This window comes from Necator americanus, chromosome IV (genome assembly GCF_031761385.1).
Source record: "Necator americanus strain Aroian chromosome IV, whole genome shotgun sequence".
Lineage (NCBI taxonomy): Eukaryota > Metazoa > Nematoda > Chromadorea > Rhabditida > Ancylostomatidae > Necator > Necator americanus.
Genome location: NC_087374.1, coordinates 5,753,326 through 5,770,637, shown reverse-complemented (window position 1 = coordinate 5,770,637; position 17,312 = coordinate 5,753,326). Strand labels below are relative to the sequence as shown.

At 38.8% G+C, this 17,312-nt stretch overlaps 1 protein-coding gene across 2 annotated transcripts; it reads right to left on the bottom strand.

The window, feature by feature from the left end:
* Nucleotides 1–563: 563 nt before the first annotated feature.
* On the bottom strand, nt 564–17,222 carry RB195_000464 (uncharacterized protein; the record flags this gene model as incomplete). 2 transcript variants are annotated; one of them, XM_064196831.1, is made up of 14 exons in its annotated part: nt 564–785; nt 2,288–2,355; nt 4,575–4,749; nt 4,808–4,926; nt 4,997–5,190; nt 7,321–7,515; nt 7,574–7,605; nt 7,672–7,788; nt 7,842–7,931; nt 8,270–8,392; nt 8,742–8,847; nt 9,453–9,533; nt 15,832–15,944; nt 17,094–17,222. In XM_064196831.1, the coding sequence occupies 14 exons, from the start codon at nt 17,220–17,222 to the stop codon at nt 564–566; spliced, it is 1,764 nt and encodes a 587-aa protein (XP_064052711.1). The 2 variants fall into 2 exon arrangements, with proteins under 2 accessions (XP_064052711.1, XP_064052712.1); XM_064196830.1 differs by lacking the exon at nt 17,094–17,222 and adding an exon at nt 16,870–17,022.
* Between the last annotated feature and the right edge of the window lie 90 nt (nt 17,223–17,312).

Sequence of the window (17,312 nt, the reverse complement as noted above, 5' to 3'; positions counted from 1 at the left end):
AAAACCCACAAGAAAATCCAGTAAAATCAAATTATACTATTGAACAACCATATACGAACGAATAAAATGACTATTTTTAAGCACGACACAAAGCACACTCATCCGGGACGTCCAGACCTCGACTACGATGATACGCCTGTTGGCCCAGCTCCAGAAGAATGAATAACTGATCGTAAAGCAGATGTTTAAAAAGTTGATCTTGGAAAAAATGTGTTCGTTTTGTTTCCGCAACAATTTATTTTAAAAATAAATGTTAATTCTCATACACAGACAGGGAGTTTCACATCACAGCACACGCGCGAAACATAAACACAACGATTTGGGTTCTGAGCACGGCTACGTATGGATAATTTTAAATTTTAGGCTTTTGGAAGTATTTACTTCTTAAAAAAATGTGGACCACGTTTGAATTTCAAGATCGAATACGGTATCTACTGGGTGAATTTGACTAGCGGTAATATTTGTATGGACCCGTAAGGAGATTAGGTTGAAATCGCTCGGATACGGTTACTTACAGGAGTTCGTCGTTTTTTTTTTCGTTGAAATTTTGAGTTTGGAAAGACTTAGGTGGTTCGGAAACGATTTGAAGGACGTATCGGCCGGGCACGAGGCGAGGCGATGAAGCGTCGATCTCTGAATCCGGTCACATCAGCGCCGGGACGAGGTCTGGACTCGGCGGCAAGTCGAATGAAATTCTCCACGGCGAATTGGTCTAGTTGTCCAGCAAATCCAGGTCCGTTGAAGAGCGTTCGAGCTGCTAGGCGAGACAGGCGCCGCTCGTCCACCTGAATGGAGATCTCTTTTGACATTTAATCGTCTGTTCACGAATTTTTGTTTGTTAATTTTGTCTTTTGTCTGGATTGAGCTGCAAATTCTTTTAAAAAAACTTAATTTTTGACTTATTATTACACCTTCAAAATATATATATAAATGTAAAATAAAATTTAAAAAAAAAACAAAATTTTGAAAACAAAATGTATGGATCAGAAATAAACATAAATATTGAATTAAACAACCAGAAAACATGGAATTAAATTTTAAATCAAATTAAAATTATTTGAAAAAATTGGAAAATGTGTTACTCTGGAGAATTGTGGCTCCCACTCATTTTTCTACTCGAAAATGATAAGTTTCATCTTAATTTTTCACAAAGCAGTATTGAGATGTTTCAGATATTCCTGGTAGGGTTCTCTGGCAACAGACGCAAGTCTTTTCTTTTTATGGATTCAAGAATACCGACTTCTAGAAGTTTCTAGTACTGAAAATTCAGTCTGAATGATTTTATGAGCGCTCCGGTGCAGTTACAGTCGCCTCAGTCTGGAATCAGGAGCGGACGCGATTCTTTGCTCAAAAATTCTTGCGCTTTCTGAGAACTTCTATGCGATTGCATAGATGTTCTCAGAAAGCGCAAGATTTTCTTATTTTCTTCTTATTTTTCTAAAGGAACTTTTGTTAATCAAACAACTGAATGTTAACGATGTGCATCCTGGCAGGAAATAGATTTTCGTGGAGAAAAAAGAGGAGAGATGGATTCTCAAAGAGAAGAAGGCTCCTATTAGTCGCTACGATCAAACAACTTACTTTTTAAACCGCTATCCCTACCTGACTATAGTACATCAGGGGTGCGTGAAAGCTTTACGGATTCATTCCATTTGAGTACCCCGTGCTGATAAAAAAAAACTGAATAATTTGACTTCGCTCTGGCTTCTTCTGTCTGTTTTCTGATCAGAAAACGGGTAGCAAAATGTTCAAATACTATAAGTTGGCTGACAATTTTTTTCTGGCTATTTTTAACGTCAGTGAACAATAGCAAAATTGGATTCAACAAGTACGAACTCTAATTCTCTTATGAGCCGCTGGAGCGTGAAAAAAAAACGTGGAAGTTATAATTATCAGAAATTGTAGCAGAAATTGCGAAACACAAACAGACGACAAATTTTTTTTTAAAAATCCTCTGACTCAGACTAAGTGTGTTTTCTTTTTTCTTTTCTTTCAGTGCACCATTGATCTGTATGAATAAATAAATTTATAAATAAATATTGTAGAAAAAAAAGAGTTGCAACCTCTCTTTTACCCTTTTATTCTACCTAAAAATATTTCTTTTTCTGTCAAAGAATTTCTAGCATAGCATGAACTCCTTTTCTTACGCATAATAAATATCCGTGAAGGATTTTTCCGAGTTCCATGATGTAAACTAAATATTCTCACGCTATAATCATGTACAGTATACAATATCGTATACGGTATTATATGCAAAGTAATGCGGAAAAAATTTGAGAAAACTCACCGCCACATCCGTCCTAATGAGAATCCTCCTGGTCAACACATCCACGGAGACATTGTTCAGGCTCAACACTGAAAATTATTTAATGTATGAGGCAAAGGTATCAGAATTCTTTTCTCTCAAGAAAAAAATCCTAAGGAGGAGCAGAAGTAGACCACGTAAATGGGAATAAATTGTTATTTAAAGTTCACATAAATTAGAAACTTTTGATTCTCCTTTACTCTTATGTTGTTCTCTAACTGGGCAAAAAAAATTAGCTATTTCACCAGCTCTAAGGATGCAAAGTCAAATTTTCAAATTTCTCTGAAAATAGTGTGGAAATGGATGCAAATTACTCTTCTACTTTGTTTATTTATTGCTCCATTTTCAAAGAATGAGAAATATCATTCAAATCCTTTCTGTCGAATTCTCGTTACTCATTCGATTCCTAGTGCTTCACGGTACATTCGGTTCCTCTTGTTTGTAATTATTTTTGATAGGTCCTATTAAGAACCATAACGTTCCCATCGTCCTTTTAGGATTCCAGTACTCCATTATTAAAGGAATCACCCCACAAATCCGAGGTGGTACGGATTTCAGGTGGAGTATTCGTATACGGTATAGTAGATTATGGGGAGGAGGGTGATTCCGTCCATTTCTTCCTAATTGTCGTAAAAAAAACCGGGAGTTCTGGCGCATTATTTTCTGCAAGGAGTTCGATTGGAGCGCGCCAGCCTTGTGCACGCGCCGTATCTTCCGGGCCGTTTTTTACGGCGATTAGAAAGAAATGGACGGAATCACCCCCTATCCATAATCTACTATCTCGTATACGAATATTTCACCTGAAATCCGTACCACCTCAGATTCGTAGCGTGATCCCTTTAATTATGACAACTTCACTCAAAGAAGCGCTCTCCTATTCTCCTTAGAAACTTTAACTTTCTTTCTCAATCCACATCTATGAATAGATTGTGGCCACGTTATCGTAGCCACTGGAACTACTGTTCTTTTCTCCGTTGTTTTCCAAGAACGTCCACAAATAGTCACAGTCTTGCACGACTAACCTTGCACTAAAAGTACATCTACAATTACACTGGATAGGAAATATATTTCCTCAGCAAAAACCCGTCGAGTTGTACTGCTAGAATTCCAAGAAATTTAGCAAAAAATTCAAGTAGTAGCACTGTTACTTTGTATCGAAGAGTCAGAATTTATTTCTTTGCTTTCAATTCCAATTTTTGACCTCAATTTTCATTCCCTACCACTAATTCCAAGGTTATAACTTCCGAAAACTTTCCCGGCTATAGCCTTAAAGGAGGTCGATGAAGAAAAACTAAGGGAAATCCGGAGAATGGTGCCTAAGCCAGCGCCAATTCCATGAAGATTAGAGAGAATTATTGTGAAGTCAATGCGAATTCCTCGAAAATATTACCTCACTAACCTGGAGGTTTTCTATTTTTCACCAACGGAGAGCGTAGTTCTTTTACAGTTATATGTACTATTTATGCTACTACTCCCTTATTATTCATCAAAATCCTGAATTACCAAATATGATAGACGATAGTATAAGAAATAAATACATATGTGTCAGTGCAAATATTATTGTATTATTACATTAGTACTATTGTAATTTGTTGATTATTATTTGATAAATTACTTAATTTGTACTCCTAAATTTAATTAATTAATTTAATTTGTACTACATAAATTATGTACTTAATTTGTACTGTAATTTGTACTTTTTATTTACACAGTAATTAACATTTAAAAGTACTAATTTAATTTTAATATTATTATCATTGTATACATTGTATATTGATAATAATATTAATATTATTTTGCTATTACTTTAGAAAATAACTCGAAATGACCCTCACAGCAAGTAAAGACGGATCATATGCACATTTCAATATTTCAAAAAAAAAACCTTTTGAAAAGAAGTGCGAAAGTTCGACTTTCCTTGAATCTTGGCATAGAGATGGCAACTTGTTGATAGTCGAATTTAAGCAACAGCCAAGATTGTTAACAAAATTTATTACTTTTGAAAAGGTTTGCTTGACTTGGAACCACAAATAAATAGGCTGAAATAACACTAAAAACATAAACATTTCTCCAAAATCTTAAAAAAAAAAACTTTAGTCCTGGTGTGCTTTAATATGTTCAGGATTTTTTTGTTGGCGTAAATATAAGGAGATTGGTAGTATATGTTTTGTTTTGTGGATCTTTTAAAAAAATATTTTCGTATCTTTTGTGGACAGAAAAATTGAGTATTCCATTAATGAGTACCTCTAACAAAAATTCAGTTTATTACCGTGAGGAAGCGGCAGCGGAAATCCGTTCGCAAGCATCTCGTTCAGCATTTTTTCGACCATTTGAGAAACGAGAATCGCAATATCGGATAGCTCTTCCTGAGAAATCGCTATCGCCGCCGAACGGCTAGTCAAATCGAATTTTGTCAGCTCTACACTTCCGTTGACGTTCTGATTCTGCAAAATTCACATACTGCAGCGCAAAGAAAAAAAAAAGTGCAAGTGAAGGACGTACCTGCAGATTCAACTTGGTGTCCGCCACCACTTCCATGTCCAAGACGGCCGCCTGCTTACGTCGATAACCATCCGAAACGAACACGACGATCACTCCACCGAGATTCACAGAGATAACTCCTGGAAGGTGACAAGAAGACTGCTAGGATTTATGAGCGCCTATCCAGACGCACACATCTTCGCTTCTTACCTCCCTTCTTCTCAGAGAACAAAACAGCTGGCGCACGGGTTGCGGCTAGAGAGAGTTCGAGAGTTTGGTTCGGGTACGTCTCGGCCAGCTGCGGAACGAGATCCGCCAAGCAGAAAGACCCTTCACAAGAGGTTCGTAGGAATTGGGCAACTCCTGGCGTCGAGGACGAAAGATGTAAGCGGATCAAACGTTGCCTGGAATAGAAAACCACAAAAGAAAATGGCAATTTTTAGATAGATAGATAAATTTTTAGATAGTTAGATAGCAATTTTTTGGAGCTGGAGCATGAGGTGAATCCGATAGGAAGCTCCACCGAAAAAAATGACTAAACTCTTAAAATAACGTAACAGCACAGTATATTTACATTTTTGTTATACCAAATATTTTATTCTGTTGAAGCATGAGAAAGAATCCAAAAACAAATAATTACGGTATTTACAACTACTATCATGAAAAAAAGTTACTGAGGACGCTTTACCACACGGTCGAGGGTTCTAATCCGCCCTAGTGCTCAATAAGCTCTTGTAATCCCTCGGGGTTAACTAAATTGGTACCAGTCTTGTATGGGAGGATAAAGACACTAACTTGAGATCTTCGACTATCCCCAGCCGGTCTCGTAAAGGCCAGCACACGTTCCAAAACCGCAACGATTACGATTTACAGTGGAACCGTTGTGGAACCGAGTGGATTGATACGCCAGTGACTTTATCCTTTTTTATCATGACCCATTATTCCAAGTAAAATAATGCACGATCCAGTCGAATCCAATCCAGTCCAGTCCGGGTATCGCCCTTCCGTTGCACCTCTGACATGTCCACAGTGAATGTTTGCACAGTCAGTCTATGGTTCGAAATCGCCTTAGTACCAACCAAGCCCTTCAACCCCTGCGTCGATAAATCGGTACTAGACTTGTCTGGGAGGGTTGAAACACTGACATGATAGATCGGCTAGCCTCGTTACTGCTTAGGGTAAACTTTTTCCATTCCTAAACCTTAAACAATTCTGAATTGAAGCGAACGAGGTGCCGTATCTCAAACGGATTTATTGAGCAGGACACTTTTTCACCTGCCCAAAATAACCGCATGGAAAGCGGCCTTTTTGCAAAAAATCACCCTACAAAGCACCGAATAACTAGTTACGTCCGCGAGTGCAGGCATACGCTGCCTCTTCCACTTGCTTGCGGATCCTCTTTCCACGAGGCACGTTATTAGTCGCCTAGTGGGATTCGATGCCATAAGGCCGTTTTCTGACTCCGTTTTCTTGGATTACTAGGGTGATATGAACATGATTTCGTTCATACTCTTGAACTGCATACTCAAAGCTATATTTTCATGGAGGGGTCCCGAAGCTCTCAATTTCATGCCGTGCTGCCCCTAACTCCATGAGAGTAAGGAAGTCTGAGAGGTGACCTAAGACCGCATCTAAAATGGTTTTTCATTTCTGAAGTTCCTTTTTATTTTCCAGGAAAAAGGTGGATTTTTAGTGGTTCAAAACGCAAAAAGTGGAGCGCATTATTGCTTTGTCCTAGTTCGCTCCTTGAGTGGTACTTCCTTTTGCAAGCATGCTTTCCCAAGTTCTAAATTCCAGCTTTCTCAAGCTTCTCCTAATCATAAAGACATCGATAGAAGTTTTTCTATTTCTATCGCGTATTGCTAAGTTGTACTGTAAACTACAATTGGGAAAGAAAACAGAAAGTTGGGAGTTTTTGAATTGTCCAAAGAGAGCGCGTAATTATAGTCGGATGAGAACGTTATGAAGCTCGATGCAGTTGCGTAAGTGGCGGCGTTCGAAGCCACGCGATGGTGCACAACGGTTACGATCGAGCTGGGACCATCATGGAGCACCTCCAGCGATGAGTGATGCTAACAAGGATCCCCACGTAGTCCTACGCGCTAACCCCATCGCACCACTTCAAAACAGTTACGTAAGCATAGCCTCTTACGTAACTGCTCTGAGCTTCATGTCGTTTTATTCCGGCCATAGTAGTGAGCTGTTAAGAAAAATCCAAAAAAACACAAAGTGGGGAGTTCTTAAATTTTTCAAAGAGAATTAAACATTTTCAATTAATTAAATCTTAAAATAATCAACTAAATTAAATTAATTAAATCATTATTTTAACAAAAATTTATATCTAGTATTGTTCAATTTCTTATTCATCCTTACAACAAAATATTAACTGATCGTTATGAAACAAACATTGGCCTTTTCAAGCAACAAATTCTAAAGATCCAGAGCGATTGTGCAGCAGCAACTACATGGGAAGTGTAACTACCGAATAATTTTTCAAAAAAAAAACAACTAAAAAATCAGAAAAAAAAACAAACTTGTGTGCATGGTAGAAAAGTGAATTCGGTAGGTAATCGGACACTTGTAGCATAACCATATGTGAATCGGAATGTGTACGAAGCCATTGAATCGGGGGCGGCCCAAACGGTGTACCACCTACACCTTTGTACGAGATCTCACCCGCACATGCAATATCGACGGTGTTCCTTCCACAGTACGGATCTTCACGTAGTCTAGGATTAAAAATTTCACTCAACTCTCCCAAATCAGAGAAAAATTTCCTTCGCTTACCTGAAGTCAATATAGAAATCCTTAGCGAAACTCTAAAAATCCATGTAATTCATACAGAAATCAGTGATGGATGTGTTCGAGGAAGTAGAGGAACTCACCTTTCCCAAAATGCTACCCAACGTAACCCCACCAACAGCTTCTGATAGCCGAGCTGATCGAACCGCGTTCGCTTCAATCGCTTCAGTTAGCGGACTCTTTGTTTGAACCTCAGCCAACTGTAATCAAAGTTTCCCCTCAGGGAGGCTAGCACTTTCATCACGTCACAAACCTTTTCGTTGAGGTCTTCGTCAAGATATTTCCGTACCTTCTTGCAGATCAAACCTTGCAGCAAAAGTCGGACGTTATCAGAAACTCCTTGCTAAAAAATGGATGTTTGGTAGTAGTTTGGAGTACTAGAATCAAGATGACACGATACTCGGCGCCGTTGCTTACGAAGACGCGCCTGCGCTCGAATCGGTGCGGTGCTAGGAGGTTGGGACCCAGGTGGGACCACCGCAAACTGCAGCGATAACTGGGTCGCTGCAGTTTGCGGTGGTCGTCTCGACTCAAGCCGATAGCATGCGTCGCGTCTCTTCAAGCACCGGCGCTTACGCAACTGCATCGAACTTTATTTCATTTTGACACCGACTGTAGCGACGTATTATAAAAGCTACAAAAAAAAATTCGAAATTGTGAAGAAGAAAAAAATTCCAGCACCTTAAATACTGTAACGGCTAGACCAAACAGTCCTCCGTTGTGATTAATGACATCGACGGCTCGAATCGTTGAATGACAGGAGAGTGTGCTGACATGTGCGGAGCCGTTAGGGGCACGTTCGATCTTAAATCCAGTAGAATATTTCTGTTCGGGAAGTTGAAGGGATGGAAAGAAATAACATTTCACCTTCATCAGCTGCACTAAAATGCGCACTGGAACTAGAAGTACTAGCTAATTTTTTTTCGTTTTTACAAATAAAAAACACTTTGACGTCATGTAGCTATGTAGATGACGAACATTACCCATGGAGAGGATAAGCTGCTCGATTACGACCTTGCCCCAAACACACGCCAATCTATTTTTATATTTAACAATGCAGAAATAAAGGCAATGTAGGCCTGGACGTTAGTGGACTTCACCAAAAACAACCCAGAACTCTTAAAATCTTGGATTAATGGTCACCAAAACATACCGAACTGTCCAAATGTACGGAAAGTCCTTCAGCTTGTACTTCAGCCTGTCCTGTAAGATTAAACGGCACCACAATATTTACAGCACCGCTCAAATCTCCGATGAAACTGAAAACAGTGACAATTCATGTACAAATTTGCAAATTTTGCTGAATCAACGGCGTTCGATTTATTGATCGATGAGATGCGTTATTTCCCATTGCACCAAGTATACTAAGGTCAAAACGACATAAAGCAGGTACGCAATTACGTACGCGGCTTGACTCGAGGCGCTCCGGGGGGAGCGTAGCGGTTAGGTAAGAGCGTAGTGGAATCCTTGCTGGCACCAACTATCGCAGAAGTTTGCGGCGGTCCCACCTAGGTTCCAACTGCTGCCTCCACCGCAACTACACCGTTTCGTACGTAAATGCACCGCAACTACGCACACTCGTGATTCATGTCGTTTTGGCCCGACTATAGCAGCTTTTCGCGTAACGCAGCGACTAAGGGAACAAAAAATGTGGGAACAAATACTGTTTACACTTGTCAGCAATGATGATGATGAGTAATGAAAAGATAATAATAATAATAATAATAATAATAATAATAATAATAATAATAATAATAATAATAATAATAATAATAATAATAATAATAATAATAATAATAATAATAATAATAATGGCAATAATTATAATTTGCAGAAAATAAACTAAAAAACCTCGAAAACTCACCCAAGATCGAGATTTCTCATTGTCCATGAGATCCGATTTGGCGCTGAAGTCGTGATATCATGGGTTTCAGCACGCCGGAATCTGGCATAGGTAAGGATTATTTCATGGATTAAGCAGCACAAATCCGGCAGCAAAATATTTCATTACACATATATTATTTTTTTTTTATTTTATCAGTATTCTCGACGTGTTCTTCAGTGTCACACAGCTGTACATTGGTGTTCTCTCTTCATGACTAATTCCACTCATAGCTGTGGATTCCACAAACTGAAGATGATGAGCTCGTATAGATTTTCTTGAAGATTCTATCTTAAAGCTAAGAGATACGTACTAAAAGATTTAATAGAGTGTTCTTATGACATCAACATTCCACTTAATTCGATTCGAGTTCTCCACAAGACTCGTTATCGGTCCCGAAAAAAGCGCTACTTCCTGCTTTTCGCGGCTTGCAGAAGTGCACGACTGCGACGCGAACCTTTCACTTTGAGGCGATTTCTGATGGCCTAATCCATGTTCTTTGAAATGCGTTTAAAGGCATCACCCCACGAATCTGAGGTGGTACGGATTCCAGATGGAGTACTCGTATACGGGATCGTAGATTAAGAAGAGGTGGTGATTCCGCCCATTTCTTCCTAATTGCCGTAAAAAACGGCCCGGAAGATGCGACGCGTGCACAAGGCTGGCGCGCTCCAGTCGAACTCCTTGTAGAAAAGAGTGCGCTAGAACGCCCTAAGGCTTATCTTCCGGGCTGTTTTTTACAGCAATTAAGAAGAAATGGACGGAATCACCCCCCTCTCGATAATCTACTACACCGTATACGAATACTCCACCGGAAATCCGTACCACCTTAGATTCGTGGAGTGATGCCTTTAATTTTAAAACAGAATTTTTTTCTCAATAGGAAAATTTTTTGGGACAAATAGATGTGTTATTGGAGCCTGTTCGAGCAAATCGATGAAGAACGGGGAGTCAAGGTGATCAAAGTGTGATCAACCCGTATCCAAGATTTCTTCTTCCACAAGATGTCCAAGTAACTTACCGGAATCATTAACGTAGGCTTTGAATTTATTTATTTCCTTTTTTCGATTTTTTTAAATTAAAAAAGCCAACTGCTGGTTTTTTTTTTGAAAAATGACTATTGAAGATCACTACACGTGTGATCTTTGAAGGAACGATAAACATCACTACTTTCTTCTTAGGCAGCAGTTTCGAGAAAAACATTTCCCCGTCATATAAAGACCAAAGGGATTTTTTGGGTTATAGTGACGATTTTCGCTTTTTTATATTCAGGACCATCACAGGATCCTGTAATCATCGTGTTGTTTAATTGATCTGCCTGCTTCTGGTAAAAATAATCATATACATTTCAATAATCATATTTCGAGTCGGGACGTACTGTTCGACCACCAGTTGTGCAGTTCGTTTTGTAGTTCTATGACTGTTTATTCTGAATTTTTTTTTCAAGCACTGTCATATTAAGTTGGGCCCAGTGTAACGCAATCGGTTAGCCGCACTGTCGAGGGTTCGAATCCGCCCTAGTGTTCACCAAGCCTTTCATCCCTCCGGGGTCGATAAATTGGTACCAGACTTGTCTGAGAGGATAAAAAACAGTGACTTGATCATCGATTCGCCCCGCAAGTCATTGTATACGCCAAAACGCGTTCCAAAATCTCAAAGATTACGAATTGCAGTAAAAACGCGCTGGCGCATCCCAAGTGGATTACGGATACGCCAAAGACTTTATTCTTTTAATTTTTTTAGGAGCTTTTTTTGTATGATGTTTATGCAAGAAAATGTCTTTTCTTAAAATCTAAGCTGGCCCAGAGAAAAAAATATTTTATTCTTATCTAATAGCGTTATTTGAAAGAACTTCCCTTCTTCTACGAGCGACCATATCATGTCATTTTTTTTGTCATTTTTGTCATTTTCATGCTGATTTTATTTTTCCTCTTAAGTTCAGGATCGATGTAAAGCTCCTTACATTTGAGGGAACTTCGACGCGGATAATCAGCCAGCATCAGCAGAAGTGGTATGATTTCTTCTCAAAGACAAAAAACCTTTGCTTTTTTTTCTGAGACAACACTAGACTTCTTAAGCATCTCTTCAGGATGAGATAGCAGAAAGATGGTGGCAGTAAGCAGGATTTGAAGACGCAATCATTCAGGAAAATCTGAAGAGTGGCAAAGAACTGCAAAGCAAAGTGAAAGTGGAACTAGAAGGAAGCGAACGTTTCTGAAAACTCCGCGTATATCAAATAGAATAGAGTTTTTGCTGATCCACACACCACATTTGACAAATTTTTCTCGATATTAATATACCTCTAAAGATTCAGTAACTTCTGCGCTTAGACGAGAAATTTTACTTATTCGTTTTTGATGATATAGATAGATTTTCATTATGCACTAGTTCCAACATTAATCCTGAAAAAAAAAATCATTCTAGAACTGTTCAAAATCAGCCCAAGCTCGATCCGTCGGGTGATTCAACAAAGGGATTTTTGGACTTTTTCTTCATGATTTTTTCTGGCAGTGGTTGATTTATCTTCGCATCGAAAAATTATGGATTTGAGTAGTTTTGGACAAAATATTCAGTCGGGGATGAGCAGTGTTGAAGGTCCTCAAGCTCTTCAGCGATACAAAATTTTCAATCTCTTCGAAACCTTATAGTAAAAACCAGGTATATATAGTACAGTAAACCTTAAAGTTTTCAATTCTGTGGAGAGTGGGTGTTTCCGAGCAGAAGAGGAATGAAGCGAGGATAGGTTGGTCCGTACTCCACACCACTCTCCTCTCCTTCCCTAATTTAGCCACGGCCTGGTTCTCACCAGGGAGATGTTTGGCTATAGTCGGCTCAAAACGACATAACATTCGATGCAGTTACGTAAGCGACTGCGCTCGAAGCGCTGCGGTGGAGCGTAGCGGTCGGGATTAAGAGGGACCCTTGCTAGCACCACTCATCGCTGCAGTTCACGACGGTCCCACCTCGATTCCAACCGCCAAACTCACCGCGCCGCTTCGAGCGCAAACGCTTACGTAACTGTTCCAAGCTCGCTGTCTCGTTTTAATCCGGCTAAATCAAATGCTGCCATCGGTACGTGAACAGCGATGCGATTGAGTGTGAGTGAGATTATGAGGTAACAATAAAGGATAAAGGATAAAGTTTCTGGCGTTAATCAATCCGCTTGGGATGCGCCCCACGTTCACTTCAATTCAGAATCGTTTGAGGTTTACGAACGTGTATCTGGCCTATACAATGATTTGCGGTGGCCAGCCGATGTGTCAAGTCAGTGTTTTTATCCTCCCAGACAAGTCTGGTACCAATTTATCGACCCCGGAGGGATGAAAGGCTTGGTGAGCACTAGGGCGGATTCGAACCTCCGATCGATCGTGCAGGAAGCGGAACCTCTAACCGCTACACTACACCCGCCTTATGAGGTAAGAATATCCGTTTAAATGAAGGTGGGAAAGATAAAATTGAAAGAAAATATGAATAGCCTATGATTGATTATACCGGTTACAGACTTGAACGAAGTTGTGCGCAGTCAACTCCCAGAGAGTCAAAGAAGAACTTGCTTCACCTTCACTTACGTTCCTTAATCAATATATCTTTACGGAACTTCTTTGATGCTGATTCAGAGTTAGCAGAGAAGTGTGCAATGGGTGCCTCTTCTGCGAAATGACTCTTTTTGATGTCACAACGACATCATCAATGGGTTACTTGTGATTCAAAGTGCAAGACTTAGTGGAAAGGACGGAAAAAGGATAAAGTGTCTGGCGTTAATCAATCCTCGGATTTTCCGATGCGCCACCACGTTCACCTCAATTCGGAATCGTTTGAGGTTTACGTGACGTGTAACTGGCCTATACAATGACTTACGGGGGCTAGCCGGTGTGTCCGAACAGGGTTTTCATCCTACAGATAAATCTGACACCAATCTATCGATTCCCGAAAAGATGAAATGCTTGGTTTTCACTAAAGCGGATTCGAACCTCCGATCAATCATGTTGCAGCTACAGCGGAACCTCTTACCGACGGCACTACACCACACCCATCGAGTGGAAAAAAGAAAGTAATTTTTCAATTCTACTTATTTATTTGTTGTCCTTGTTTGAATAATAATAATAATTTAATTAAATTTTTAATAATATTTTTAAATAATATTAATGTTTTTAATAATAATTTTTTTAATAGTTTCCTTGCTGTAATATACCATTAGTTTCAAGTAAATTCTAAGCAAGGGACTACTGAAATTGAAGAAATGGGATAAGTGTTCTCAGTTTGAGATGAAAATCTTAAAAACGATGAAAGGAATCCAGATCCGGGAGGACTGTTTTCATGTTGGCTCTCTATGAGGAAGGTGAACTGTCTTCCTGAACATAGCCGGCTTTTGGGAGTCAACAGTTCTCCAATCCAATTTACTGCAGTGAAGTTAGTGAAATCTTAGAGATCAGCTATCGATTTCATCTTAGTGTTTCCAAGTGACTAAATTTCTCATTATGCTTTAGAAAAATTAAAAAAAAAATCACTATTTAATATAACCTTGATTTTTCTCGGCCTTTTATTACTGGTAAAGCCAGTTCCTTGCAGAATAGTTGGTAAAATTTTTTGATTTCTCGAATTTTGTAGTTGAAAGTCTAGACTTTGCTAAAATATTTCAATGTAATATTGACAAATAATCTATATTAAAATAATAAAGATGATAAAGACAAAGAAAGATATACTAAAATATTAACAGTTAATAAATAATTGATATAAATAAAAATCTAAGTCAAAGTAACTTTAAATAAAAGATATGTAATTAATAGTAAAATCATGACAATAAATAATTGATATAAATTCAATTTAAATAACATATAATAATTCAATGATTTAAATTATCGAGATACAATTCTTTTTCGATTCTTAATTTTTCTTTATTTTTCTCCGTAGAAATTCTAAAATCTCCCCATATAACAACGCCTCGTAGCTACCATCGATGTGATTTCTTTTCTATAGCTGCCCAACACTGCTAGTCATAGAAAGTGAACGTTCGCTAACAAGTTACGAAGTTTCATCCGGAAATTCCAGTTAGCATCGAAGTAGTCGATGAAGAACGGACGGATGCATGCAGCAGCAGCAGCAGCAGCAGTCCAGTCATTCATTCATTCATTCATTGTGGAATGGGATATGTTTCTGGTGTGATGGCAAAACCAGATCGAAATCTATACGTTTAGCTAAGCAACCGCCGCCGCAACGGACTACGTGATGCATCCATACGTATATGTACGTACGTAGAAAACGATGCGGAAGAAGCGTCGTTAACACACAGAGAAATCAGCACTTTTCGTACTTTTCGTGCGTACGTACAGAAAAATCTACACTTAACTTTAACGATGTAAAATAACTCGTTCCAGAGGGGCGAAAAAAAAACTCCGAACAAAGATCCAATTCTTACGATTAGCGAAGTGATGACACAGCGTACAAAACCGTACAAAACAGCGTAGAATTCTTTAGTGGTATTTTAAAATGAGAGCAATTACACAGTGACGTTCGACGTACCGTATGAGTCACACAATTGGATTGTTTGATGGATTGTGGACCGGGGATTGTTGGATTCAGAACCTCATTTTCTAGTTTAGGTGCAATTTACGGTGGTTATCACTATTTTTACAATATTATTCTTGTAATTATAATGCAAAGTACATAAGTACATAGTGTAGTGGAATTTTTAGATAAAATGAATATTTGGAAAAAAAAATTCAGCGACACTTCCGACTTCAGACCTGAGGCAAGAGATTACCAAAAATATGCGAATGGAAGCTTCGAAATTATATAAAATATTCCTTTAATTATATGTTTTTGTTTGTGCATTTATTTAATTTTTCATTTTCGCTTTTTTCACGCTTAACCTAAGAAATTATGCTCGAAAAAATTCCATGAAGATTTAATTGCCCGAGAAAGCTTCGTTGCATTTTCATCCTCTTCGCAAGAAACGATTTTTTTTTGATGATTTTTTTCCACTTATTTTTGTTTGTTTGTTTTAGCGCCGTTTCTTAATTACAAATTGAAATGCTGAAAAAAAACATGAATTGACGTCATAAAAGCTGCTTTTATTTTCTTCACAAAAAAAAACTGCGTTGTTTTCTTTTCTTTTTCTTTTTTTTTCGCAGACTATGGATCTAATGTGACTCTATGTACACAAGACAGGTCTGGGTTCAGGATGCTTCCCACCACTTTTTGGACAGGTTGAGAATTATCTCGTTAGGATTTCACGGCTGAATGGACGAATATGAACTTTCTTATGGTAACAGAAGCGGAAAACAAATGAATTCACATTTTTCCCCTGGTACTCCGCGAATTCATTCGAGCTCAAACGGAAAAAAAATTGACAAATTCTTACCTTGAAATTTTGACGCGTGAGATGTAGATGACACCTTGATCCCCAGGTAGACGATGCTCAACATCCGGGATTATGATCCGAGGTAGTTGCTCGGCAAGAACGTTGTTCGCAACCTAATCGGTTATGTATTTACTAAAAGTTGATATATATCTCAATGTAAAAATTTTGTTGTTATTATTATTATTTTATTTATCTTAAAATTATTATAAATTTGATTAAAAGTCCACATGAATGAAGCGTACACTCGCTAACTGAGCAATTTCATGTGGTTTACACTTTTCTATACTTACTATACTTATAAACTACGAGAAAGTTTTTTTTTTTCAAAAATCGTGCAGAAATGAGAACCGAGACTGACTAAGACATCGAAAAGTCATCTATTTAGATAAATTCAATTATTAATTTCAGTTTTCTTTTGGGAAATCGCCTGAAACACTCGACACTGACATTCATTGCAGATGATTGCAATCGCTGATTGAGCGTCAAAACTGTATTTGGACTGAACTCCAAAGAATCTTGGAAAAAAATCAATTGGATAAATCGAAAAAGAAAATTCTGTCTGTGCTTGCTTGTGTGTTTTTCTCCTACCCCTCAAATTCTTGCGTGATTAACCTCCAACCTCTTGTAGGTTGCAAAAAATTCCCGCTGTTAGCAATCTTATGGGTTTGCATCAAATTCTTTTGCAAATGCACTTTTGTGAAAAAGATCGGTGAGGAGAAAACTCGATTTTTATCGTTGGTGAAATAAAACGTAGGATGTTTTTGGCCTTGGAAGGCGATCGTACGGATGTGTTCAATGGATAAATGGATGTGGAATAGAGAAAAAAATTGAAGAAAGCACTGTAAACTGGCAGAAAACCTGTAGATGTCATAGTCGAATTACTTAAATTACTTAATTTGAGATCGTGCGTTAATATTTTGTGGAAAAATCCAAAAATTATCCATCATTCATTCAAAAATCCTTTATTCTTTTTTTCTGACGTTTGTCGTAATGGTATTAGCTCTACTGCATATGACTTGACTTTTCAGTAACCACTACCTGACTCAAATAAGAGATCCCAGAAGGGAATAGTCGTAGTCGAACTCCTGGTAGATGTGGTGGTGCGTCGAGTAATGGATGAAAATCTCGTCGAGAAGTTAGAAGCGCTAGCTGGACTAGACTAGCGAGTTTGAGCGCGACCAGCGGACGCATTTCGGAGAGTGCGAACGATGGTCCCGCCCCGCAGCCACCGCCGCCGCCGACAGACCAACGAACCGACCAACCGACCAACCGACCAACCGACCGACCGACCGACCGACGTCTGCCCCGGTTTTGCGAAGACGAAGGCACTCGTCGTCAGTAGTCGTCACCACCGTGGCCGCCGCCGCCGCCTCTCTCACCCAGCCATCCATTACTGGTTATTCGAATCGTCGTTACTCGTTCCCTCGAATGAGCTGAGTGACTTACAAGCTCACCGTAGAACTCACCACTGTTGTAATTTT